The following is a 27,276-nucleotide window of genomic DNA, read 5'->3' on the forward strand; positions in this document are numbered from 1 at the left end:
GTAAGCCTCAGAAAATGAATCTCTGTCTAAAAATTCTGTTAGAAGGCAGTTATCTTAGTACAGTGGGAGAATTAGGAAGGCTATTTCTACTTGAAATAATTGCTCTACTTATTTTGTTTGTTGTCTTTTGCAGTGTTGTCCATGATTTTGATGGTTATAATCAGGTACATTTCAAGAGTACTTGTGTGGATTTTAACAATTCTTGTCGTACTGGGATCACTTGGTAAGTCTTGTTTGTCTCCCAGCTTCTGAGTGCCCAGTTCTAATCTTTGTGCTCCATGTCCTCAGGCCAGCTACATCCTGCACAGATCTTGGACCGTGCATTTCCCTTCAGCTTTCCTTTGAGTCCCTTGCAAGACAAATGTCAATAATGCCACCTTTGTAATTGCAGTTCTCTCCCAGGGAGTACGTTGCTGCTTAGAGATTCGCTGCACTCCCTGCTTGCAGGCAAGCTTCCTGTCAGCCTGTCTCACTGGAACCCACATAGGCAATATGGGATATTCCTCACGTCGCTTGTAGCATAGCTCTAAATATTGCCTACTTATTAACTTGTCTTCCAAACATGTGAGCAAGACATCTAGTCTGGGTGTGTCTGATGGCATACCCACCTGCTGGGTGTGTTCAAGGGTGCAGGAGTCAAAGGGCAACTATTGTTTATGCAGCCTCAGGGGACCCTTAGGATGTACATGTGTCCATAGAACTTTGACAGGTTCCTCAGCCCCTTCGGTTCTCCATGTAGCTCTCTAGGTGTATCTAAGATCTCTTCTTGAGGAGAGGAAGCAAAGGTGCTTTTCTAGCATTTCTGATCAAATCCTTGTATTCCATATGACTCAGAAAGTCCTGCATGACCTAGGTTATGTTTGAAATGCAACCAGCCGTGCTGTCTTGGGAATGGCCAAAGATTGCCTCATCCAAAATGATTTAGCTTGCATGAAGATAGCTTTGCTTTATCACATTAACTTTACATTTGTAAAACTAAAGTTTTCTATTACTGAAAGCCAGTAGCAAAGCCAAAATTGTACGGGCACATGTCTGTAGGGAAGGAACAAAACTAGAATAATTAAATTAGGAAGTACTAGCAATTTAATTCTTTCAATGCATGACTGCAAGGGATGGGAAAAAATCAGCAGACCATCTATGTCTTTTCAGGATCACTTGACTTTTCTGCTTACTGTTGACAGGATGTCTGACCACAGAAAAGGGAAAAAATAGATCTTTTTTTCATTTATATTCACTTTTGAAGCTGAGCAACTATGTCGAGTGAAAGAGTTCAATGATTTATTACCATCTGTTATTATGTTCCAAAAAATCGCATCCATTACACAGACTGAACAAGAAGAGCTCGCTCCCTGAAATGCCTGTACACCAATGCACGCAGCATGGGGAATAAGCAGGAGGAGTTAGAAATCCGTGTTCGGTCGGGGGGCTATGATTTAGTGGCAATTACAGAGACTTGGTGGGATGCCTCGCATGACTGGAATGTGGTCATGGATGGCTATGTCCTGTTCAGGAAAGACAGGCCGCTAAGGAGAGGTGGTGGAGTTGCTCTTTATGTGAGTGAGCAGCTAGAATGTCTTGAGTTCTGTCCAGGGGCGGATCAGGAGCGAGTTGAGAGTTTGTGGGTGCGAATTAAGGGGCAGGCTGGCAGGGGTGATACTGTTGTGGGTGTCTATTACAGGCCACCGGATCAGGATGAGGACGGTGATGAGGCCTTCTACAGGCAGCTGAGAGCAGTCTCGCAATTACAGGGCCTGGTTGTCGTGGGGGATTTCAACTACCCTGATATTTGCTGGGAGGCCTACTCAGCCAGCCATCCTCAGTCCAGGAGATTCCTCCAGTGCGTTGATGATAACTTTCTGATGCAAATGGTGGATGAGCCAACTAGGAGAGGAGCGCTGCTGGATCTTATCTTCACTAACAAGGAGGGTCTGGTTGAAGCAGTGAAGGTTGAGGGCAGCCTTGGTTGTAGTGACCATGAGATGGTAGAGTTCAGGATCTCATGTGGCAGGAACAGAATAGCTAGCAGAATCACAACCCTGGACTTCAGGAGGGCCAACTTTGGCCTTTTCAAGGAATTGCTAGGGGAAATCCCATGGGACAGGGTACTAGAAGGTAAGGGGACCCAAGATAGTTGGTTAGCATTCAAGGACTACTTCTTCTGAGCTCAAGATCAGAGCATCCCAACAGGTAGGAAGTCAAGGAAGGGTACCAGGAGACCTGCATGGTTAAACAGGGAACTGCTGGGCAAACTCAAGTGGAAGAAGAGGGTGTACAGATAATGGAAGGAGGGGCTGGCCACTTGGGAGGAATAGAAGTCTGTTGTCAGAGGATGTAGGGAGGCAACTAGGAAAGCTAAGGCCTCCTTGGAATTAAACCTTGCAAGAGAGGTCAAGGACAACAGAAAGGGCTTCTTCAAATACATTGCAGGTAAAGCCAACACTAGAGGCAATGTAGGCCCACTGATGAATGAGGTGGGGGTCCTGGAGACAGAGGATAAAAAGAAGGCGGAGTTACTGAATGCCTTCTTTGCCTCTGTCTATACTGCTGGAGGCTGTCCTGAGGAGCCCCGCACCCCTGAGGCCCCAGAAGAAGTCAGGATAGAGGAGGAATCTGTCTTGGTTGATGAGGGCTGGGTCAGGGACCAATTAAGCAATCTGGACGTCCATAAATCCATGGGCCCTAATGGGATGCACCCGCGGGTGCTGAGGGAGCTGGCGGAAGTCATTGCTAGGCCACTCTCCCTCATCTTTGCGAAGTCGTGGGCAACGGGAGAGGTGCCTGAGGACTGGAGGAAAGCGAATGTCACTCCAGTCTTCAAAAAGGGCAAGAAGGAGGACCCGGGTAACTATAGACCGGTCAGCCTCACCTCCATCCCCGGAAAGGTGATGGAACAACTTGTCCTTGGTGCTGTCTCTAGGCACATCAAGGATAGGGGGATCATTAGGGGCCATAAACATGGCTTCACCAAGGGGAAGTCATGCTTAACCAACTTGATAGCCTTTTATGAGGATGTTACCCGGTGGATAGATGATGGTAAAGCTGTGGATGTGGTCTATCTCAATTTCAGTAAAGCGTTTGACACGGTCTCCCACAGCATCCTCGCAGCTAAACTGAGGAAGTGTGGTCTGGATGTTTGGGTAGTGAGGTGGATTGTGAACTGGCTGAAGGAAAGAAGCCAGAGAGTGGTGGTCAATGGGACAGAGTCCAGTTGGAGGCCTGTGTCTAGTGGAGTCCCGCAAGGGTCGGTTCTGGGACCAGTTCTATTCAATATATTCATTAATGACTTGGATGAGGGATTAGAGTGCGCTGTCAGCAAGTTCGCTGATGACACAAAACTGGGAGGAGTGGCTGACGCACCGGAAGGCTGCGCAGCCATTCAGAGAGACCTAGACAGGCTGGAGAGTTGGGCGGGGAGAAGTTTAATGAAATATAACAAGGGCAAGTGTAGAGTCCTGCATCTGGGCAAGAACAACCCCATGTATGAGTACAAGTTGGGGGCAGAGCTGTTGGAGACCAGCGTAGGGGAAAGGGACCTGGGGGTCCTAGTGGACAACAGGATGACCATGAGCCAGCAGTGTGCCCTTGTGGCCAAGAAGGCCAATGGCATCCTGGGGTGTATTAGAAGGGGTGTGGTCAGCAGGTCGAGAGAGGTTCTCCTCCCCCTCTCCTCTGCCCTGGTGAGGCCGCATCTGGAGTATTGTGTCCAGTTCTGGGCCCCTCAGTTCAAGAAGGACAGGGAACTGCTAGAGAGAGTCCAGCGCAGAGCCACGAAGATGATTAAGGGAGTGGAACATCTCCCTTATGAGGAGAGGCTGAGGGAGCTGGGTCTCTTTAGCTTGGAGAAGAGGAGACTGAGGGGTGACCTCATTAATGTTTATAAATATGTAAAGGGCAAGTGTCATGAGGATGGAGCCAGGCTCTTCTCAGTGACATCCCTTGACAGGACAAGGGGCAATGAGTGCAAGCTGGAACACAGGAGGTTCTGCATAAATATGAGGAAAAACTTCTTACGGTGAGGGTGACCGAACACTGGAACAGGCTGCCCAGAGAGGTTGTGGAGTCTCCTTCTCTGGAGACATTCAAAACCCGCCTGGACGCGTTCCTGTGTGATATGGTCTAGGCAATCCTGCTCCGGCAGGGGGATTGGACTAGATGATCTTTCGAGGTCCCTTCCAATCCCTAACATTCTGTGATTCTGTGATTCTGTGATGTCATTTGTGAGAACAGTGCTTGTTTGGTATTTACTGTTTGTTTAGGAGACGCCAAAAGAACATCCTCCATTTTAGACCTGTACAGAGTACCTTCAGCAAAGACTTGTGATCTCTAGACAAGCTTATGCAGCTGATTCAGAAATAACAACAGAACAGAGACAGATGCTCAAAAGAGGTACTCAAAAGCCTCCCTGAGGGCCTGGAGTCTTGTATTTAAGAAAACTTCTACCTTGGAAAAGTAGCTAGAATGTGAGAATGAAATTCTGACCAGAAAGCAAGGATTTCATAACAGGGGTTAGGAGAAAGTACCTCACACTATATTGGCCTCCTGAGCCTTTCACTGATGTTTTTTCCAGTGCCCAAAAGACATTGTCTGATGCAGGTGTAGCTATGTGTCATTAACCTGAGGTGCTGTTTTCATATCAGGGCTGTTCCTTCTTTTCTCGATTAGTCTTCCTAGGAGCTGTAGACGCCTTCTTTTGTTCCTCTTGTTATTTTGCATCCTAATCCAAAGGTCCCTTTCTGTTTCCCCTCCTAAATTCTTACTCCCTACCATATTATACACATATATACGTATGTCTTACCATATAACTCTGTTCTTTTTTTTGTTACTCTATTGCCTGTCTAATGGGAGCTGTGATCTTTGTTGTTAGGGCTCCCCGTGAGCTAGTCCTCTCATGAACTTCACCCTAAAACACAGAATCAAAAGACCTGCAAGTCTCTTAAGTGGTCGTAGTGGGGTGAGACTGTGAAAAGAGTATATTCACTTGAGAAGAGGGCACTTCTCCATCCTCAGAAGTTCCTGTTGGACTAGCCATCAGTGCGCTTGAGTATTCTGTACCAGACCAGACTTAAAAGAAGAAACTGTTTAGTTTCTTTGGTGGTAGGTAGTATAACTGTGTCACATAGAAGGAGCATCTTTCAGGTTTCCTTTTTTTTTTTTTTTTCCCTCTAAAACACAGGTGGTACAGGAGTCCTGTGGTGGCTCTATGCTAAGCAACGAATATCTGCCAGTGCTGTTGAGACTCAAATAGCCAAAGACAATCTTCAGGCTCTTCTGATCTATGCCATTTCAGCTACAATCTTTACGGTATGCTTTGCTAATGAGTATATTATTTTCTTGTTCTGTCTTCCTAGTTGTCTTTATTTTTTTATTTAGGTGAAAGGTTTACATTGCACACATTTTTTAAGAGTTTATTTCTACTGCAAGCTCTGTTACGGTGATTTCCCCCCCCCCCCCCTCTTCTAGGCATTGTTTTGTAATATCTGTTTTTGAGTCAGGAGAGAGTTCCTAACCCTGCAGCTACTCTCCTCTACTTTAAAATGTCCACAGGGACTTCCATGAATTGGTACAATGTACAATATACAATATTGGACTCCCAATCCAGTTTCAGTTACGAGATTTTTCTTAGATTCCCAGTTCAGAGGTACTTCATCATTTCAGTTTATTTGAAAGTCCTTAGACCATTCCTACTTCTGAAATCAGTTGTTCCCAAACTTTTTCCGTTTACAGAAGGATCATTGTGAACTAAAATACTAAAAATGATTACTGAACCAATTTGTCTTCTTCAGGCCTTGCTGTTCGTTTCAGAGTTACTGACTTTGCTACTGAAAATTGACAATGTTTGACTACCTTCTATAGCAAGTCCACCACACCATGCCCAAATATAGATGTTAAATTGTATTCTTTGTTAAATCTTGCTGATTTCAGTGGTTTGTAAAACATAGCTGAGGATAGAATCTGGTCTAATCTCATAAGCCTGAGGCTGATGATGATTCCAAATACACGATTATGAGATTGGAATTCCCCAAAAGTATAATTTGGAAAATAATTTATCACCAGAAGAAGCTGATAGGGGTTTTACATGTTGATCTTGTGATCTTATAGATAGAGCATGTGTTAATCTGCTGTGTTTGAATATCCTAGCTGTGCAAAATGATAGCTTGCTTATTTTTCAGTTCTCTAAAATGTGATTTGGAAACTTCTCCCTCTAGGTTATCTTGTTCTTGATAATGTTAATTATGCGCAAACGAGTAGCTCTCACCATTGCCTTGTTCCACGTGGCCGGCAAGGTCTTCATTCACCTGCCGCTGCTAGTCTTCCAGCCATTTTGGACATTCTTTGTGCTTATCCTCTTCTGGACATACTGGATCACAGTCCTGCTTTTCCTTGGTACTACAGGTAAGCAGCTACCAGGCTTATTTTAAATAAATTCCACTTCATTTTTGTGTGATTTCAGGCAGAGGTTGATTAAAAAGCATGTGGGAACCTCTAGAAAAAAACCCACATATTATGTTTCTGTTCTTATCTGCTTCAGTGACTTCAAAACACTTGTTTCAACAAAGCTGTGCATTTGAGTCTGCCTTCCCAGTATGTTACTTCGTGCCTTAGGCCGGCTTTTTGATTTGATGCGAGTTGGCACTTTGCAAACCACAAGACTCCATTAATAAGATTGCTATAACAGTTTTTCAGATAAATCCCTCTAATTTTACATAAACAGGTCAAAACCAGCTAATCTTACAACTAATCTCATAAGGTATTGTATTGTAGCCAGTACTCACGCAGATGGGGACATATTAATGAAAAGGCTGTTGCACACGTTTGCTGTCTCCCAAAATGTAAATATACTCAAAGTAGCATTCAGTTGTTCATAACTTAGGTGTCCAGTATCATTTCAGCACTTTCCACAATTATTAGGGAGGTTTTTCTGCTCTTTGTACACTATATTCTGAGAGCAGCCAGCATATTCTCAATTTCTGCCTGTTGTGAAGCACATAGAAGACGAGAGCTTTGTTTGTGTTCAGGGTCTGACATGAGCTTCTAGAATTAGTCGATCCTATAGGTTCAAATCTTAGTTACTTCAGCAGAGAAACCTAGCAACTACTTGTTAAAATGGGAGATGTCTGTGTTATTTTGCAGTAAGTTGTAGACAATAGAGACCATAATTCATTATTAAAACCTTAGAATTTTGAAATTTATTGTTTACTGCTGATCCAAAAGTAGCAGTGTTTCAGGTCACGGAATTATTTCAGAATAATACAAGGTAAATATTTTTTATTTCATAGCCTGAATTCTTAGCAAGGTATGGAGGTAACAGAATTTATGTGTTCTTGTTCTCATTACTGTTGAAATTTTTAGTTTTCATTACATGCTGTGCTGTGTAAAGAAAATGTTCTTCTCTGAAAGTGAGTTAAGTCTCAGTCCCATGCTTCACTTTGTGAGTTAAAGACCACTGCACAGGGACTAAATTTGTAGGAGAATTTAGGCTGCTATTATATTTTTCTGACAGAACTCTGATTGGCTTTGATTCTGCAAAGACTAACTTATGCTTTTAGCTTTATATGCACTCAATATCTTCACTGATACCAGTTAAACAAAATCTTTGTGCAAATAGTGCCAGATCTTTTCAATCCAAACCAGGAGAACTGAAGAAGTGTACATTATCTGTGTATGAGAAGAAGCCTACACTTATGAAGAGCTTCACTAAGACCAAAATTATTTCAATAGTTCAGTTTATTCCCAAGAAAAATACAAATTTTTTATATAAGCATAAAAGTGTAGCTAAGAAGGTGGAGAAGGTGCTGTCAATGCTAATTCTAAACGATGGTTTTCAAGGTAAGCCTTTTATACATGTGATGTTACTTTCAGTATTCTTCTGAATCTCATCAGCTGTTCACGTAACTGTTGTATAAGATGAAACATCTCAATGCGGGTTAACACATTGAAATAGAGCTTATTGTAGGAGGGTTCTGACCTGTACGGTCAGTCTCAACACATGATATTGCTATTCAGATGAGACAAAGAGTCAATGGATTTCTTAATGTATGAAAGCTGCTCCTTAAGTCTGTAAATACCTTTAAAGCTACAATTATTGTTGAAATAGCTGCACAAACACTTACCATAAGGAAAATAAAAGTGATTATTAATGTTGACATCCAGATGTAAGGAGCTGTGAAGTTTAATATTGATTCTGATTGTATGAATAATAACAACAGAGTAGCAGACTGACATTAAGAATGACTAAGGCAGGCTTCTATTATGTTTAATTATAAGAATTTTTGCTACTCGGTGGTGGTTAGTTTTGGAAATTTTCACTGTGTGGCTGTCAATGGAAAGAGGTGTTGCAGGATTTTGAGTACACTCAGAATATTTTTTTTAGTGCTTTTTTCAAATGCCATTATACTGATTGTCTCAAAAGCTGTATCTTTCTTATGCACAGTCTTCCTAAACGTGACATTTTGTAGTGTTAGTAAAAGCTAGAGGGGTTCTGCTGTAGATGGTTATGAACAGCTAACAGCATATGCTTCCTTTTTTCTGAGTTGATGTAAGCACCATTTCCTTTTTTTACCTTCATTTATTTCTAGGTAGTCCTGTCCCAAATGAAGAAGGATTTGTTGAATTTCGGATGGTAGGCCCTTTGAAATACATGTGGTGGTACCATGTAGTGGGACTGATCTGGATCAGCGAGTTTATCCTAGCCTGTCAGCAGATGACAGTAGCAGGGGCTGTTGTGACATATTATTTTACAAGGTAAGGACAACTTAAGACAGCTGTACTGTGAGCAACCTAGAAATGCAATTAGCAGAAATAATGAGGGACACAGTTTTGGGGAGAATGCTTGCTTCTGTCCTGAAAGCTGGAGAACAGTTGAATTGTATTGACTCTTTTTTTCAGTCCTAAAATAATCTGGTTTGCTGATTATAGATGGTATTCTTGGTATTTAGGACGAAGTCTTGCTTCCCTTGTAACCTGTGCCCATTGTACAGGCGTGGATGATTATTTACAAAGAAGAATGCACCTGGAAGATCATCTGTAATGCTAATAATTAATGCTGATAAGCTCAGTAGAGATAAAAAAAATATTGAAAGCAATTGATTATTATTTTAATTGCAAAACAGTGCCCTTAAATTGCATACAGTGCTTCATTAATCTTTCATACACAAGATTACTTAAGGTGCTATTAGAGTTATCATTTACATATAGATTCTGACCAGATCATGTTCAAATAGAAAGTGATACAAAATATATGTGCATTAAAGCTCCATATTTCATTGCTATATTTGTGCACTAAGTTGTGTATCAGGGCATACTTTATGCTGGCTATTCTGCATGTATCTGCTACCTATTCAAGAAGGCAATACTAATTATTAAGCAATGGTTTTACCAGGCTTCAGGCACAAGAATTTTGCTTCACAGAGATAAGAAACTGATTTCAGAATCACAAACTTAGCTTTGGCGTTTTAGTCTCTAGTATTTGAAAACTTTTCTGAAATTACAATTGCTTAAAATTTACCTTAAATAAGTGAAAATTTAAGTTCTGGTTTTAGCCATTTAGGACCCAGGTTTTTCACAAAAAAAAATGGTATTGGGTGTTTTGTTAGTATTTCATGAGAATAAATGGTACTTCAGTGATCTGAAGTGTGACATTTTGGTATGTAGAGCAGAACTATGGCAATATTTTTGGTAAGGAAAAGAAGCAAGTACACTAGTATCTGTTTCAGAAAAGTATAGTTTAATGAAGCTTCTCCACATGTCATCGTAGATCTAGTAGTTCATGATACGTTTCTTCAGAAACTGTGCCTCCCCCAAATGCCACATTATTGTTCAAGAATTAGATAAGTAATTTTATTTCAGATGTTCTCAAACTCTTTTCCAAACAATATAAATACAGCTCCTCTGGATAAAGAGCAGCGTGAGTAGAGGATGTTGAAGAGATACTTAGCAATGGTGGTTTACTTATGAGAGGAAAACCAAGGTGTTGGAGTGATGCTATCACCAAGAAGTATCCTAAATACACATGTAGTTCAGCTAGTTTTGGTAGGTGTTTTCAGCCTTTCATATGAAGAATATTGTATATAAAAATTTCTAATGATATCCAGCAGCCACACTCTATTTCTGCCATGTGCTTTTAAATGTCTGGTTTTTTTAAGAATAAATTTTTAAATAATGAATGCAGAAATTTTTCAAGTGCATGATTCAGATCACAAATGTTTAATTGGTTTGTCTTTTTAATTGAGACTGTTATCTGAATTACATTTGACTCCTTATCTGCTGTAGTCTCTAAAACAATATCAAAGGCAAGGAATTAATTTACTGTGCTGACAGAAACTCTTGTTATTAATGATGAAGTCCTCCAGTATACCAATGAAATACATCTGTGAAGTTATTACAAGATGTTACAGGGATGTAATCTTGTGAATAATTAAACTAGATTGAGTAACAAACTAGGAAAATAGAGAGGAGAGAGGATAACTTCACATTGAGATAGATCACTTAGCAATGTGTATGCTTCATCTGTAAGTTTATGTATTTTCTGTCACCTGATGGTGAATGATTTTTCTTTTGACTGTACCCTATCATTCCATAACAGGATTTTTTTTTTAAAGTTAGTGAGTATGTATTTCTCCCTACTGTTATCCTTTTCTGCATCTTAAGGTACAGTTCTAATCTGAAAAGTGGCTTAGTAAGAAAGGAAGGGGCATTAACTTGGACTTCCCTATTATTTTGCATATTCGTAGCTTTCTGCAGCAAATGAGGTGAAGTTATCTATAGAGAAATGTTTTATATGTGTTCACTGTTCATTCAACTTAGCCAGATGGATTCCTTTCAACTCAGAAAATAACAGACCTCAAGGTGTTCTGCATTACAGACTCTGCCCTCAGTTAAATTTACCTCAAAAGATGGAAGTGGTTGGGTTGCCTGGGTGTAAGGCTCAGACCATTTATGTGATTGTGCCCAAAAGGGAACAGAATTTGGCTTCCCCCACCTGAGCTCTGAAAGCTAATTGGAAGAAGATATGGGGTAAACCTATTTTAAACATTAACATCTCAGGATTAAGTGACGCAGATGTTAGTTTCATTGAATGAAGACTCTGCTTTTTTATCTTCTTGAATGAAACTCACATGAAAATAACTTTCTCCCAAGCTGAGGAGATATTTTATGTTTGGGATTTTAGCACTTGTTCCTTTAATATGCTTGCTTCTATGTTCATATTTCTAACAAAGAATAAGAGCTATTCTTTAAATGTTGAATAAAGCTGTTCTTTGAGAGAGAAAAAGAAGTGGCTTCATTGGTAGGAAATAGAAATAAAATCTTTAAGACAGAATTGCTTCAAAACTGTGATAGTGAGTATTCATCTGGTAGATTAAAATATCCTAGGCACATTGCAATAAAATAGCTTGTTTTAAGGTTTAATACCTGGTTACTTAAGGATGTAATAGCTAAATCAGAAATGCAAAACATCTGAGAAAAGAATTTACCTAATAAATAACAATAGTAATATCCTCTCCAAAGTCTCCACAAATACCTCCAACAGGAAAGATGGGGAAGGCAAATTTATCAGTAGTCTGACAGAAAAAATTTAGCTTTGTTTCTCACTTTTTTGGAAGGATTTGAATTGCACACTATCAAATGTAGTTTTATCGAAACTGCTAGTTGGCAATAGTGGTGATGCAGCCAACTGCTAGTAAGACTACCCTTAATGCAGACTGATGCCTTATCCTGTTCCTGTTACTGCATTAGAGCCAAAACTGTAACTTGCACAGACTGTCAGTGTGGAGTGAACAGTATACACTGAAAGGTAGTACAAGGGTAATACATTCCTTTTGCACAAATTAGTTTATTGAGAATTTGTAATACTTCTAGATGATACTAAGTACATATTGATCATTCTACTTCATTCTTTTTCTCTTTTCAACAGGGAGAAAAGGAATCTGCCATTTACTCCTATTCTGGCATCTGTTAATCGCCTTGTTTGTTACCACCTAGGAACGGTGGCAAAGGGATCTTTCATTATCACACTAGTGAAGATACCACGAATGATTCTTATGTATATTCATACTCAACTCAAAGGAAAAGTAAGAGAAATAGATTCTATTTTCTTACTGAAACTCAATGCCTGATGTGTTTACAGCTAATGTAGTTTAATCTGTGTGGAGGCTGGAAGTCTTGGTTTGGAATATTTGGTCTTTAAAGGACTGGATCTGAGAGGGACTGCTTAAGTTACCGAGCTGAGTATCAGTTACTGAAACACAAAGGAATATTGTTAAGATCTGTTGTTTTTATCTTTGTTCTCCCACGTTCTGTGCTTTCTAGGAAAATGCTTGTGCTCGCTGTATGCTCAAAGCCTGCATCTGCTGCCTTTGGTGTTTAGAAAAGTGCCTGACCTACTTAAATCAGGTAAGATTTTCAATATTCAAGTTTTATGTAAGGGCTGATAATATATGTGATTCCCAGAATGCAGTCTGAGGCTGATACATAAGGTATCATACTTCGGAACTGGACTTCAATGAAGGTACTTCAGTCTTGTCTCCATTACTGAAATTACACAGCAAATCACTACATTAGTCTTTGTTTACCTTGTAAAGGTGAAAAATAGCTGGTATTCATCCTTGTGAACATGGTATCTCAACTTTATCACAATTTGTTTAGTGGTGAGAGATGTTTCTCCTTATGTCCACTGTATCAAACTACGTCAGAGTTTGAAAATATGTTTGTTGTGAAAAGAGAATGAAGCTTTTCTAGGTGTAAAATTTAAGGTTCACACAACTGAAAAACTGTACATAACATCAAATTGTTGTCATCATCTACAAAGTGGAAAAAGAGTTGCAAGTTGCGACACACTGGCTGGTCAGACCCCTTTGTAAAAGAGATTTTATTGGGCTGTGGTTCTACCTCTGTTGAGTACATCTCTAAATATCTCTCTAAATATCCCTTTAATGGTTGTTCAATTTTTTGCTTGTGGAAATACAGAAATAAAAGCAGAAGGTGGCATTTTACAAAAGGACAATATAATCCTTGAGAATTGTCCTGGCTAACTTTGAATGCAGTTTAGTGAAGTATCTAGAAATTATCTTGGTGGACTTGTATGACTCTCGAACTCTCTTATATTTCCAGAATATTTTTTGTAACTACTTAACTGCTGTAGGTACGCCACTGCTCACCTCCTCTTGCAGAGAAATTGCAAATTCTGTTTAATTAGTTTTTCAGAATAAACTTGTTAGTGCATAAATGATGGGCAAGTGAGGAGATGCATAGTAATTCTCTACCTCATGTAGTCTTCTGTCAAGTGGTACGTACTGCCTGATTCAACAACTCTCAAGGGAATCTTTGTTCATTAACATCATATGACTTATGTGACTTACTCAGAAGCCATTTCTTCTCCCTCTTCCCCCCCCCGCCCCCAAAATATCTGGTCATTCCTTGAGTAAATCTTCAATCTGCTTTTCCCAGAACGCATATACAGCCACAGCTATCAACAGCACCAACTTCTGCACCTCAGCAAAGGATGCCTTTGTTATTCTAGTGGAAAATGCTTTGCGAGTGGCTGCCGTAAACACAGTTGGGGATTTTATGCTGTTTCTAGGAAAGGTACGTCTCATGTATACAGTTGTTAGCAACCTACATAGTAGCAAGCTTTCCTCAGCAGTGGCTTGCACCCCAGATGTAAAACGCCTTCAAATTCCTGTTTCTTAGCATGCCTTTAATCACATCTAGCTGCATCATATCAGGAAGGGACCGTCCAGGATAGGGAGATACCAGATGACCCACTTATGTTAAGTAAAAGTGATCAGAAAGGAATAGCTGAAGATGATGATACCTTTAGCATGAATTTATTTTTAGGGAGTCAAGAGAAAAGTGATCATTAGAAATTCTGAGGTTTTGATTGATTTTGTGTTTAAAACCTAGAATTGTAAAGAAAGGAACCATTTCCTCTAAATTCTGTTTAGTAAGGGCTCTCCAGGTGGAAAATTGGCACATTATTGATCATTTATGACAAAATTGGACTGGAAGGTAGTGTAGGAGCCTGCTGTGAGGAACTGCCAGCTTGGACTGAACTGTCTTCCTTCCTACATTCCTCTGCTTTTATTAAGTCAGAGTACAGTGGGCTGAACTTTTAATCCAGTAGTTAAGTCAGTAAGTTGTAAGAAGAAGTAAACACATGATGAAGACAGAAGTGGTTGGGAGACCATGAAATTACATAATATGGTTTTATGGAGGTGTCTGAAAAGCGTTAGGAAGCATCTCCCTGAAAAGATGACTTTCAAATTATTAGAGAAATGCACAAGTGACAGAAATGTTGAAATGACCAGTGCAGCATATAAAAAATAGTATCAGCTAAACCAGTGCTAGGCTGCCAGCCTGTATCCTCTATCAGTGCAGCCCGGTATTTTCATAATACAGTAAAGCTGACCTATTTTACAATTTCGTGTTTAGCTGCAGTTCATAATAATAGATTCAGAATTGTTGTTGAGCGGCCACAACAATTGTTTTAGTCCTTTTGTTATTCCCAAAGACCAAACTGGTACCTAGTAAAATATCTGTTAGGGCATCACACATAGCATAGTTCTGTGGAGCCTGTTACATGAACTGCCTTGCTTGAATTCTGATCTACTTTCTCTGTATGGAGATGAGACAGAGATAAAACAAGCTTGGAAGTTGTTTCCATCAGCAAAATGAAAAACATACCATCCCCCCAAGACCTGCCTTCCCCCCTCCCTCTCCCCATGTCATTTACACTCAGGGATGTGAGGTATCCAGAATGTAAAGATGTCATTGCCACTAGCATCTGTAACCCGTAGTTCTAGCCCTGGCACAGCAACACACACATAAGTTAAAAACAAAACAAAGCAAAACAAAACAAAAAGCTTCTGCCATCGGAGTTGTCTTCTATTTTCTTCCTCAGGTCCTGATTGTCTGCAGTACAGGTTTGGCTGGGGTTATGTTGCTGAATTACCAACGAGATTACACCATCTGGGTGCTGCCACTCATCATTGTCTGCCTCTTTGCATTCCTGGTTGCTCACTGCTTCCTTTCTATTTATGAAATGGTTGTTGATGTCCTTTTCTTATGTTTTGCCATCGATACAAAATACAATGATGGGAGCCCTGGGAGGGAATTCTACATGGATAAAGTTCTCATGGTAAGTTTCGCCTTGCTCTCTAAGGCTAAGGATATGGTGTCATAAGATGGGTATTTTGAGAGTGGAGCGAACTCACTAGTGTAGTTTAATATTGTAATTATTTTTACCTGGGTTACCTTGCTGTCTTGTTCATGGCTTGATCAGCGAACAGTCTGGTCTGATGACCATCAGATAAGTAGTGATGCTTCCCTCCATTGACATCACTAGTATTGGCTTCTATACACTGGCTGTGAAATGAGCAGCAGAATCATACTTTTGCATATCATTTCTTGTAAATGATACACTGCAGAATGGAAAGAAGCAAATCAAGTGGTAAAGGCTTGGTTTTTGTACTTTCCTAAGAAGGACCTCTCTTGGGACATGGAAGAGAAAAAATACCAGAGTATTCTACCCTACATGCAGATAGTGACCGCACTGGAGTTTTTCTTCTTTCAGATAGACAGGAACCAGAATTCGTTTCTCAGTCTGTCGTGCACAGAAACAACAGATACTATGTTCTGTCCTGGAGCCTAGATGCCATGTCAAGGCCCCTTGCACAATTCAGTTCTTACTTGTTTGTCCCGTCTTATTCCCTGTTCACTCTAGCTAGAGACCAAGATGTAAAAATTCTGCTTCTCAAGCCATTCAGTTTGTTGTTGAGTAGGTCATTTTCTTGATAATATTTTTAAGTGGCAACCCTAGAATATGTCCCTGTAAAACGCATCCACATGCATAGTCTAGAGGAAGACTCTAATGACGTATTAGCATAATTTTTTTTTCTGGTTATTTGGAAAAACATGTAAAGAATTTAATATTCCAGAATCTAGAGTATGTATAAATAAAACGGTAGCCGATGAGTTGCTTTTTAGCACAGAATAAGAGGAAGATGCAGCATGCTGTCGCAGAAGACAGCACAGATGAATCATAAAAGCATTGTGGGTTTCTTTAGTGAACAGTCAATATCAGAAAACACTAGCAGCTGAAGTTTACTGAAATTTGCTAGAGAGTGCTTGCCTTTAAGAGAAAAAATTACATAAAATGGAATTAGCACCTTTGCGAATCTTTGTGAGTAGGTGATTCTGATCCAGTGAAAAATTTAAGAGTTTGAATTGAGGGAAGTTAGGGAAATCAACAAGACCTTGCAAGTAGTTATCTCCAAGTGCCTCTGTTTAACAGAGTTCTAATGTTACACACAGTTCACAGGATAGGATGTAATAACTAGGATCTCTGTTTTTTTTGACAACCACCCTCCTACCTTCCTTCCCCGTAAAGGAGAGCATTGTGTGGTAAATATGAAGGTGTAACAGCACACAAGGCAAATACTTGTCTGGCTTCCAGAATTAAATGAGGGAGACCCTTGTGGCTATTTGTCAGGAGCTTTTGGTACCTTGTGGATAAGTCTGACCAAGAGAAGTGGGAGGAGCAAGTTGTGTTGACATTTTGTGCAGTTACATCTTGAAGTTTTGTGTTGAGATTTGATGTTTGGAGTCTGCTCTAAGAAAGTACTTTATTACTATTTTTCAGGAGTTTGTGGAGAATAGCAGGAAATCTATGAAAGAAGCTGGCCGGGGAGGTGGAGCTGAGGGCAGAGAGCTAAAACCAATGGTAGGTGCAGATGAGGAGGTTGCGATCCTCCAAGAGTTTCACTTTTACTTCTTCTCCCTCTTTGTCTTTACTGACTGCACTTCTTCAGGAGAAGTTTTTGTTCTCTGTATCACTCAAGATGTTCTGCTTTTTCTGTTTGTGAGCTTGCCTATCACCTGGATGGCAGAGTTTTTGTCACAGCTGAGACCATCTCCTGTAAAAGTAAGATGAAAGGAACTGTGTTTTATGAAACAAATGCAGTATCATTTCATTAGGATTAGTATGCATGCTGTGTGGTTATCAGAGACAGCCCCAGCTGCTGAGTACTGTCAAAATAAGATGACTCTGGAATTCATTGGGCTGTTCCGACTTTAATCCTCTTTTCAGTCCTGAACTGAACAATTTTTGTGCATCTTACATTCACCGTAAAAGCCTGAAGAACACTACTGAGCGCATCCATTGTTGCAAAGTAGTACCAGGCATTTAAAGCTCTCACCAAATTATTTTATGCAGTGCCAAGAAATTGGATGCAGTGATTCCTTTCAACCTGCTCAAATGACATTTCTCCCAGTTGTTTGTTTTTATTGCCAACTACTTATGTTGCTTGTCTCTTGTGCGCTCTTTCCATCTCACACTGTCAGATACACAGACAGTGAACAATGCATCATTTATGCTTCTGCAGCCTGTTTTACTTATGGTGTGCCTGTTAGGAAGGCATTGCATGTCTGAGTAGCCTGGAATAAGGAACAGCTGTACATGGTACAGATAACAGATAGGCGGATGAGTTTGGAAGGTGGAGAACTGAGAGCATATGATGGAGACCCAGACTGGGCAAGGTATGACTTGTCATCGTGCAATATGACTTTGTGAAATAAAATGTTTTTCCATCATTACTTTCTCAGAGTATTTGAGTCTGATGCAGTTCCTTACCATGGGGACAATTTTTTCACCTAATGGAACCTAAATAAGTGTATGCTAACAGTAGAATTTTTTTTAAATTATGTATGTGAAGCCATGTTGCATGAGCACTTTTTGACCTAGCTGGAATGGGTTCCTGCTGTAGAATGGATAGAATGTGTAGCTTTGCGTGTTTTGCTATTTCATTATAACGTAGCAGTTTCTAGATTTGCTTACGCCTAAATGCTGCCATGTTTGTACATCTGAAAAACTAATTCTATGCTCATTTACTATTTTCTTCTGGGAGTACTTCTAGCTGTTCAAACGGACACTAATGTTGGATTTTCAGAGTGGTCTAAACACTGTAAATGTAAACCTGCTGTTAAAGTGATTGAAAATTGGGTTTGCAAACCCTCTAGTCACATGCACAAAAAAATCTCAGTCCAAAAATGTATTATGTTAACCTCTAATTCAAATAACTGGCTTACCTTAAGTGGTTATCCACTTAGGCTCTTGTCAGTGCTAGCACAGACTGCTACTCAGACTTTTTTACTTGACTGCCTAAAGCTCGGATGTTAAAACATTTGTTCATCCCTCCTTGTAAAAGGGCAAACCAAGTACTTGCAAGTCAAGGGTGGCCTTGTTCTTTTAGGAACTTGACTCTACGCACTTGAGCCTGGCAGTGGCTGAGAGTCCTCCTAGAACTGCTGGAGGAAGACACTGAGCACTTGGGGCTCTTCCTGAGTGTCACCTGCTGAATTACTCCCAGTTCTGCTGCTCATGTGATAGTCTTGTTTGGAACTGTCTGGGCCTTGTTTTCTCAAGTGGTCTTTCGTTTTGGAGCATTCAGCTCCAGTTGAATAGGTTCTGAAATATTAGGATCTCACTTCCTGAGAAGGACAGGACACAGCAGTTACCGCCGTAAAATTTCTGGTACCTTTCCCCAAAGCATTGATAAAGGCCTCAGTTACATCTGGAATAGGATCATTCAGTCTATTCTGTACTAGTAGCGCCTGTAGTCCCAAAATTGGGTGTTTGAAAATCAGATTAATTTTTCTTTTTTTTCTCCTTCTTTTTTTAAAAAAAAGTTTTTACTAGTTTGTTTCAGTCTCCTTGAAAAGCAGATATTTCTTAGACATGACAATTAGTTCTAAAGGTGAAATGCCATAAGTGCAGTTGTATTTTAAATAGGTATTAATAGCAGAGATGAGGAAACATTTAGGACGACCTGTTCTTGTATCAAGGCACAAGGGAAAAAACCCAAAACTTTTCACACTTCTTTCTTTATGGTTTCCAGTGACCCCTTTGACTCCGTTTCTCCTTGTCTTTTGGCATTTGTCTAAGACTGTGCTGTATGACTTTGTTTTCTAGGCCTCTGGAGCAAGTTCATCTTGAAACTAGCCAGCCATATTGGAACCCATTGACATTCCAAAACAGTATATATATACATATATACATACATATATATATATATATAAAAATAAACAGCCAAAATCAGAGAAAAGGAACAGGGATTTAATACTTTTTTTAACAATTATTTTTGTGAAACATGTACTCTTTTCATACGGGTGGCTTTTACAAGCAGCTTTATCATTGTTCCATTTTTAAAATTATTGGTTGTGGTCATGGAAAAGTTGATTCTTATCTGCTTGATATTTTACAATCTGGAGGAGGTATCATTGTAAAGATAATCTGAAATGATGACTGGGTTTAGAGACAGATTTCCCATGACACTGCTAATCTTCTGAGAGTTTTACTTGTTTAGTTTGTTTAAATTTGCGTTCAGGACAGTTACATGTAAGGAAAACCTTCAAATCAAGAAAAGTCTTGAATTCAGTTTTTCAAAAGGTGGTTTCAGTGAGAGTTCATTCAGTTTGAATGGGTTTGTAAGCAGTCAGTTTACTTTACTGCCCTGCTGGGGCACAGTTTTGTTTTATCAGTGTCAGACATCACAATAACCAACTCCTCAGGTATTCACGTGTGTGGGAGCCCTTGCATCTCCTATTAAACAGAAACTAGAAAATGGGGACAGATAATTTTTATATGCAATTAACTTCCTGTTTTACCCTACTTACCCCTCTTACCTATTGCCTGCTATCCTCCCCTTGAGTTCAGTAGCCTCCTTCGCACTTCAGCAGTGCTCTTTTGAAGGGTACGGATTCTCCATATGAGCAATTGAAATAACAGATTGTTAAAGCTCAGTCTTAGCCATACTCATGATTAATTCATGACTAGATGTAAAGATGATGAGTATGGGAAGAGAAATGAACTGTAGTACTGTACAAAAAAGTACTGTATGCTTCATTTCATTTAATGCCGGAGAGCTTGGGAGGTGGAAGGGACCATTCCTTGCCTGTTGTTTCATCGATATTTGTATGTACTGTAGCAGATGGCTAAAACAGGAAAGGGCAGAGAAACACTTCTTTGGAAGTGTAACTGCCAGGATAGTTATCTAAAATTATCAAATAACGACAAGAGAACATGCTTTTTTATTATCATCTTAGGTATTTACATTTCTTTTCAGTCTGGAAGTTCACCAGATATGAATGTTAATATTAAATTCTTCAGCATATTGTAATGGTAAATGCTTAAAAGTGTATTTGCTAAGAATTCATGATCTGTCTATGCTATATACTCCTTTTGTTACAATTTTTTTAAGAAAACTATTTTTGTTAATGTAAAGTTAATATTTCAGAGCAGAATTTTTAAACTTATTGCACTAAATATAAGCTCTGTACAAATAAATAACGCCTCAATGGTTCAATCACTCCATTCAAGAAAATCTTTTGAAAGAGAAAAGCCCTTCTACAGAAGCTTTGCGATGGAGTGGAGAGGTGTGTCTAGGTAGAGACATGCACAACTCATGTTATCAAGGTTTAATAAGTAAGCAGTTCTCTGTGCTTCCTTTCAGAGGATCAGGCTTTTAAATTGTTGTTGAAAGTTTTAAAAAATATGTAGTATCATGCAGTTCATTAGTGCTCTTACCTTTTGGTAATAGTGAAATATTTCACTTTTGCTTCTACAAGTCATTTGATAACTTAAATTTGTTTCATTTTCTTTCAGTAAGCCAATCAAAAGGATTTACTCTTTTCATATCACAGAACCCCAACTATATGAAAAGTATGAAAATAAAAATATGTTTAGAAATTACAGCTGCTGGGGAGGCAGGGAGACAGAATTACCCAATCCTGTAAGCACTTAGACACTCGTTTGAGAGAACCATATCAGTAGCTCTACTGACATTAGGAGGGCTCTGCAAGTATGGAAGTTGTAAGTTACCCATCTGTGTAAGTGCTGACAGAGCACCACTGACCAGAGCTCCAACCTAAGGATTCAAACTGGAGCGCTGGCGAGGCCTCTCAGTTCAACTTAGAAGTCAAACTATCTGGAAGCAGCACTGGAGCAGCCTTAAGTTTGTGGAGAGGAGGCGTTCCTGCTCTACCAGTGGCTAATACAGCAGTGGCACTGAACAATGATATTTGTGTAAATCAGTGGGGTTTAGCAAAAGAAATTTAAAAACTGTCTCATGTGAATGCTAGAAACTGGATTCCAAGGGTAAGAGACTTGCCTCATACGCAGTTGCTTCCAGAGAAATTAATTTCCATCTTGTCTGGAAGTTATTGGAGGTGCTTTAATTGAAGCCTTGGATTCTGCACGTTTTGACAACAAATTTCTGCCACGACCAGTTCTGCAAGTTTGTGTTCTCTGCTCACTGGAAGTCCTGGGTGGGGGCTTTTCTCTGCCGTTGCAACTAGGACTGCAGTTGGAAACAAATTTTGTATTTTTGTATGACTTGACTGTGCACCATTTTTACAGCAGTTTATCCTGTTTTAAAAAAAAATTTGTTTTATTTACATGGTGTTTAAAAGATACAGACAACACTTTTCTATGGGTAGTTGTAATGTTTAAGTGACAAATCTATATCATTATGAAGTTCTTAATAAAATCATGTGCACCGTTCTTGAGTGTATATCCAGCATGCAGTGCTTTTCACTCATGCCAAAGAGGCATTCCATTCACACGCAGGCTTTCCAGAGGCCATTTTGAATGTCCTTTGAAGTTCATTTGCAACCAAACTACAGGCTGCCCTCTTCCAGCTCTGTCTTGTGCAAGGAGATAAGCAGAAGACAGACGTCTGAGGAGACAACTTTTCAGGACAAATTTAGACTCTGCTTTCCTTCTCTAGTGAGGATAGTGGAGCAGGAGAACACTTAACATGTAAATCTCCAGTTGGCAATAGAGGTGCTGGGGTCTGCCAGTTGTGATGGATTAAATCCTTTTTTATGCCAGCTGGTTATTAAAGCCAGTATATGGACTGCTTTGTGGGAAGCAGCCTAGACTAACTAGAGAGTGATGCTGCACTGGGAATAATGCTGCAGGAGAAGCAGGTGAGACAGCTGAGATAGAGAAATCATCTCCTTGGAAAATCCACTGAACCAAGCAGTGCTCAAGGACTGGAGATTCAGGCTGGACAGTTGGGGTTTAAAAACCAGGCCAATGGGATTACTGGTTCCCAGCATTTGGTTTCTGCAGACGGTCTGCATCATAACCCCCCATCAGCTAGGTTTCAACTGAAAAAAGTATGCCATACTTTAAATTGTTTCATTTTTTTCCACATTATTTTACTTTCTGTTCTATTTGGAAGCTGAGCAGCAGTGTGTCGTCTTTTTTGCTTCTTCCAGCCCTAGAGAATTTTTTTTTGTTCTTTTAGCTCTCATTTCTGTATTGGTCTTTCAGCAAAGGAGTACCAAGTGGCAGAGTGTCAGCTCCCCTTTGTCCCACTGACCTTAGCACATGCCTGCTCACCTTTCCGAGGCAATGATTTGGGATATCACCTGGACTGAATGGGAGGGGGAGTAGGTGCTGAACTGAAGTTATGAGGTGGGTTTTTTTGTATGATACCACTCCATCACTGTGCTTGCTGTTGTTAGGAGTGCAGCCCATCTTCTACAGTTTCAGTGCTGCTCCACAGCTAGAGTAAATACTTGGTATGGCCAGCTTAGAATTGCATCTTCAGCCTTCCAGTAGCTTGTGTTCACACTCCCAGCTGACAAAAACAGAATTGGGTTTTACATGTGGCCTTAGCTTGGCATGGTAATGCAAAGACTTTCTGCATTAGGAAAGCATGTCCTAGAAGGGAGACTTAAAGTGGAAAACCCAGTTACAGGTTGTGGTGGGCTGACCTTGGCTGGCAGGTGAGCCCCTACTCTGTTGCTTGCTCACTTCCTCCTGTAGGATGGGAGAAAGCATTGGAAAGGCAAAAGTAAGAAAACTCATGCGTCGAGATAAAGACAGTTCAAGAAGTAATGGAGAAAAAAGAGAAAGAAACCCAAGTGATGCAAAGGCAATCACTCACCACTTCCTACCAGCAGGCCAACGCCCAGCCAGTCTACCAGCAATGGTGGCTTCGGAAAACTTCATCTCCCTCCCTCCCTCCCTCCCTCCCTCCCTCCCTCCCTCCCTCCCTCCCTCCCTCCCTCCTCCCTCCCTCCCTCCTTCCCTTTTTTCCCTCCCTCTCTCCCTCCCTTCCTCCCTCCTTCCAATTTTATTGCTAAGCCTGACATTATATGGTATGGAATATATCTTCAGTCTGTTCAGGTCAGCTGTCCTGGCTGCGTGCCCTCCCACTCTCTTGCCCAACCCCAGCCTACTCTGCTGGGGTGGCAGAGTGAGAAACAGAGAAGTCCTTGACCCTGTGCAAGCACTACTCAGCAACAGGGAAAACGCTGTTGTGTTATCAACACTGTTTTGGTCGCAAATCTAAAACACAGCACCATACAGGCTGCTGTGAAGAAAATTAACTCCATCCCAGCCTAACCTAGTACACATGTCCACTTACCCAAGAGTTAATCCAAGACTCGCTCCCTGTGTTTCTGTACAGCACCTTCTCAGGGTGGTTACTTCTTTCTGAAAGGGCTATTCAGCAGCAGGCAATTAGCCTGCTCCACAGTGCTCCCTTTCATGGAGGGAGCAGGGGATGCTAGCTCTTACTCTTTCAGCACAAAATGGGGATATAAAGCAGAAATGAGCCCTTTCTGTATCAGTGTTCTGGCAATTGAGCAACCAGTGTTGGAGACAACATACTTAATGTGCCCCTCAGGGCATGCACTTTAGTGGTTTGCTCTGAGTAGTTATGATGTATTCTATGAATGTATGTTATAGAGTCAGAATAAAATGCATGTAGCAGACATACACTCATCATCATCATCCAGTGATCATTTGGTTCTGAGTGCATATTACATGCTGTATTGAACTTGGCACTGTCATTTTAAGAAACACTCGTAAGATTTAAAAGTAGATACCTAAGAGCATCCCTGTTTTTTAAATCATGGCTTTGCCTGTGCAGATACTGTTTACTAAGTCTAAACATCACAAGTCCGTTGTTTCTTGAGCAGTTTGTGTGTCACATTATCACCACAGAAATCCTATTTCGTCGTTGTGGAAAAAAAACCTCTCGTGTTTCCCAAAACAAAATCCAACAGGCTTATTTGAAGCATTTCTTGCACTCAGCTTGTTTGTTGGGATGACAGAAGTTTACTCTAAATATTTCATGCTCTTTCAACTATTTCATCTCTGCTGTTATTTCCGTCACATAACAAGAGATTATGGAGACTAGTAAATTTGTATTTCTTGTGTTCTGTAGCAAATACTGTTCTCAAGGTATTTTTTTTCTTCTATATTTAGAGAGATGAGAGAAGAGATGAAATTTGTCTCTTGTGATGTGGGTCATGTATAAAAGGCAGAATTTCTGGTCTGGGATGGAGCTGTGATGTGTCTTGCAGTGTTTGCAAGCTGATGCAAATAAGACAACAGAGATATTAAGGACTATATTTCTAGGGTCAATAGGTAGCATGAATCCATCTAAAAATACCCATTTGGAGGCTAAACTACTTGGCATTCATTTGAGAGAGATCAATTAAAACAGAACTAGCAGAAAACCAGCAAACACCATCAGATTCTACTCCCCTGCTTACTGAAGTGGTCAAGTGATGTGCGAGTATGGTGAACGGAATTTGGTGTTTTAGGCATTTGGTACTTTTCTGTAGAAACATGGGACTCCCCTTAGAACCAAAGTTGCAAGAATTCAGAGCAAACGTACCAGTTGACTTTAGCAGAACTAGCCTAATTTCAGTAACTTTAAAGACAGCTCTGGCCTCTCTAAATACGTGATGGAAGACGCTGGCAGTGTAGCTGGCTACCGTTCCTCAAGTGCACCACCGCTCCCCTCTGGCTTGAGTGAAATAGGGGCAGCTAGGGAGTATGTCAGAAGGCTTTTGTGAGATTAGGAAGCTGATTACTCCTGAAACCCGTCAGAAGTTGGGCACTGACTGGAGTTCCCACAAAAGTAATGATTTTTCACTCTCAAATAAATACTGCATGTGCTCCAGTGTATTGGTTAGGTCCCTCCCTGCTCAAACTGTAAAGGAAGAGTACCTCTCTTTAGAAAAACAGTGCTGCAGTCAATGAGGTAGTGTCTCCTAGGGGAGTGAGGGAGGAGAAAACAGAAAGGTTGTTTTGTTTCTAATGTAGGCCAGAAGGCAGCTGCCAGAGGTTAGGTGGAGCCATGGAGAGCAGGATTTCACAGGTAGAAAATATTCTGCAGGATCTTCATAGTAGTTAAGAAAACTGACATTCCGATTCACAGACATCTCACAGCAACATCCCCTGTACCCTGCTTTTCTTTTGCTCTGGATCTTTTCAGAGCAAGAAAGAAGGTGGAGTCCTATACCTATAGAAAGAAATCCTTTCTATACGGTGGATTGCGTTGCTGATTATAGCAACAACCCTAAGGAAAAAGGGAAATCTTCTGAACATATTTTAAAGGCTTGGCAGTACTTATATTGTCCTAGTCCATCAAAGCTTCATCTGGAAACAAATTTTTCATCCTCTTTCACTCATACCTCTAACAGGGCAGTCAAACCCCTGAACTGGTTTAGTGATTTACATTGAATCAAGATCAACTAACAAGTGCTCGTTTTTCCAGTGGAATGCCACCTCCTTTGGGAATGGAAAAGCAAATGTGACACTGTTTATTGTTGTCTGAGAACTTGAAATGTTTTATACTGCAAGCTGTGAATGCAGGAATAGAAGGGAAATTAACAGTGCTGATCTAATCTTAGATTTTCTATGTAAACTGACATTGTGCCAGAATACTGATGCAAAACTGTATTTTAGTCTAAGAAATGTATAGATTTTTTAATGTATCAAAATAAAGTTTTTCTTTTTAAGTAAGAAAGATGTTTCTGTTTCTTCCCTATGGGGTGCTAAACCCTGCTCTTCCTCAGGAATACTGTCTCACCAGCCTGAAAGGAAGCAGAGTCCATCCAGATGTTTGCTCAAGCTTTGCTTAGCTCTGTGCCTGCCCTTTAGCTGGGTAGCTGCAGGACTGCTGGGCATGCCTTCTTGGCTCTCTCACTGTCCTGGTGCCAAGAAAAGTGTTGTGATGCTCATGCTTTGTTAAGCTGTCTGGGATGAATGGGGTTTTGTAGAGCAAAGGCAGTTCCTCATACGGACAGCTTAGGGGGAACACAGAGTAGGGAGGGATGAAGGAAATCCCATTAAGTCTTATGAGAGCCATGCAAACTGCAAATCCCAGTGCAGCACCTCTTGTGGGGCCACCTCCTTGTTCTGCAAGGTCTTGAACATACTCCCTGCTCCCAAAGCAGGATCCCCGTTTTCCAGAGGTATTCTAGGAAGCCTGGGTAGCTGAAGATAGATGGTGAATGGAAGCAATTGATAACAGCACCTGTACAATCTTAATAGCAGAGGCATATGCAATCGCAAAGATTCCTTCCTTTCTCCTCTCCCTCCCATGGGCACAGCAAATTTCTGCTTTCTTTACTGCCTGTTTTTTTAATACACTAATAAGCCAAGCTAAACTGTGTTTTCCCGCTTGTATTATTCTTTACTGCAAACCACTTCAGCACTGCATTTGCGTAAGATGGTTGACGTTATTTGGGAACCACTGCCACTTCTGAACCTGAGGCTGAAGCTGTTGTGGCAAATCACTAAATACAGTTAGGATGAAAAGGAGCAGCCAGCCCATCAGACAGGACCTCTGCCCACAGGCAGGGTCCCATGCTGTGGCCCCAAGTGTTTTGCTGCGTATCTCAGTGTTCTGCAGTTCCTCTGAAGGTGTGTCCTCATGGCTCTGAGAGTCTTTTCATGGTTTATTAAGGGTGAAGCTGCTTGGCTAGATGGGTTTATTTGCATGGAGCAAAAGAGACTCTAGAGATGCCGTTCTTCATCAGTAGAGGTGTAAGGGGCAGGAGGCATGTCACACACAGGTTATGAAAACCTAAAACCTTGTCTGGTTTCCACTGGGTTTTCGCCTGTGTTAGAACTGCAGAACAGGAGCTCTTTGGCTCTCCTCAACCTTGCCAGCAGTGAGGGACTGGAGCAGCGTCTGGGGAGAGCAATGATGATGCCTCCAGCTCTGAAACAGAAGAGTTTTGTGGCTTCTGGGGAAAAAAATTAAAAAAGGAAGGGGCTAAAGATGAGCCAGGGAGGGCTAATGAGAGAAGCAGGTGCAGGGAGAACAGAATGGGACGTGGGACTTGAAGTGGAAGGAAAACCTGAGGGCACTGGGATGGAAAGGGAAATAAAAAACAGGAAGATATTAGTGGGCAGGAGAGCAGGGACCTGGAGACAGAGAACAGGATTTGTCCTTCAGCCACGCAGTG

At 40.7% G+C, this 27,276-nt stretch overlaps 1 protein-coding gene across 2 annotated transcripts in view; it reads left to right on the forward strand.

Moving 5' to 3' along the window:
* The window catches only part of SLC44A1 (solute carrier family 44 member 1), an 84,932-nt gene extending 59,163 nt beyond the window's left edge, over window positions 1-25,769 (forward strand). Inside the window, exons 7-16 of one of the 2 annotated variants that reach the window (XM_068423859.1) lie at window positions 134-223; window positions 5,174-5,301; window positions 6,207-6,393; window positions 8,577-8,742; window positions 11,912-12,068; window positions 12,307-12,390; window positions 13,444-13,581; window positions 14,897-15,133; window positions 16,637-16,717; window positions 18,965-25,769. In XM_068423859.1, the coding sequence (XP_068279960.1) occupies window positions 134-223; window positions 5,174-5,301; window positions 6,207-6,393; window positions 8,577-8,742; window positions 11,912-12,068; window positions 12,307-12,390; window positions 13,444-13,581; window positions 14,897-15,133; window positions 16,637-16,717; window positions 18,965-18,988 (1,292 nt within the window). In that variant the 3' untranslated portion in view covers window positions 18,989-25,769. Of the gene's footprint in view, window positions 1-133; window positions 224-5,173; window positions 5,302-6,206; window positions 6,394-8,576; window positions 8,743-11,911; window positions 12,069-12,306; window positions 12,391-13,443; window positions 13,582-14,896; window positions 15,134-16,636; window positions 16,928-18,964 lie in introns of those variants that run through there. The other variant, XM_068423858.1, reaches the window with a different exon arrangement.
* The last annotated feature ends 1,507 nt before the right edge of the window (window positions 25,770-27,276 follow it).

This window comes from Nyctibius grandis, chromosome Z (genome assembly GCF_013368605.1).
Source record: "Nyctibius grandis isolate bNycGra1 chromosome Z, bNycGra1.pri, whole genome shotgun sequence".
Lineage (NCBI taxonomy): Eukaryota > Metazoa > Chordata > Aves > Nyctibiiformes > Nyctibiidae > Nyctibius > Nyctibius grandis.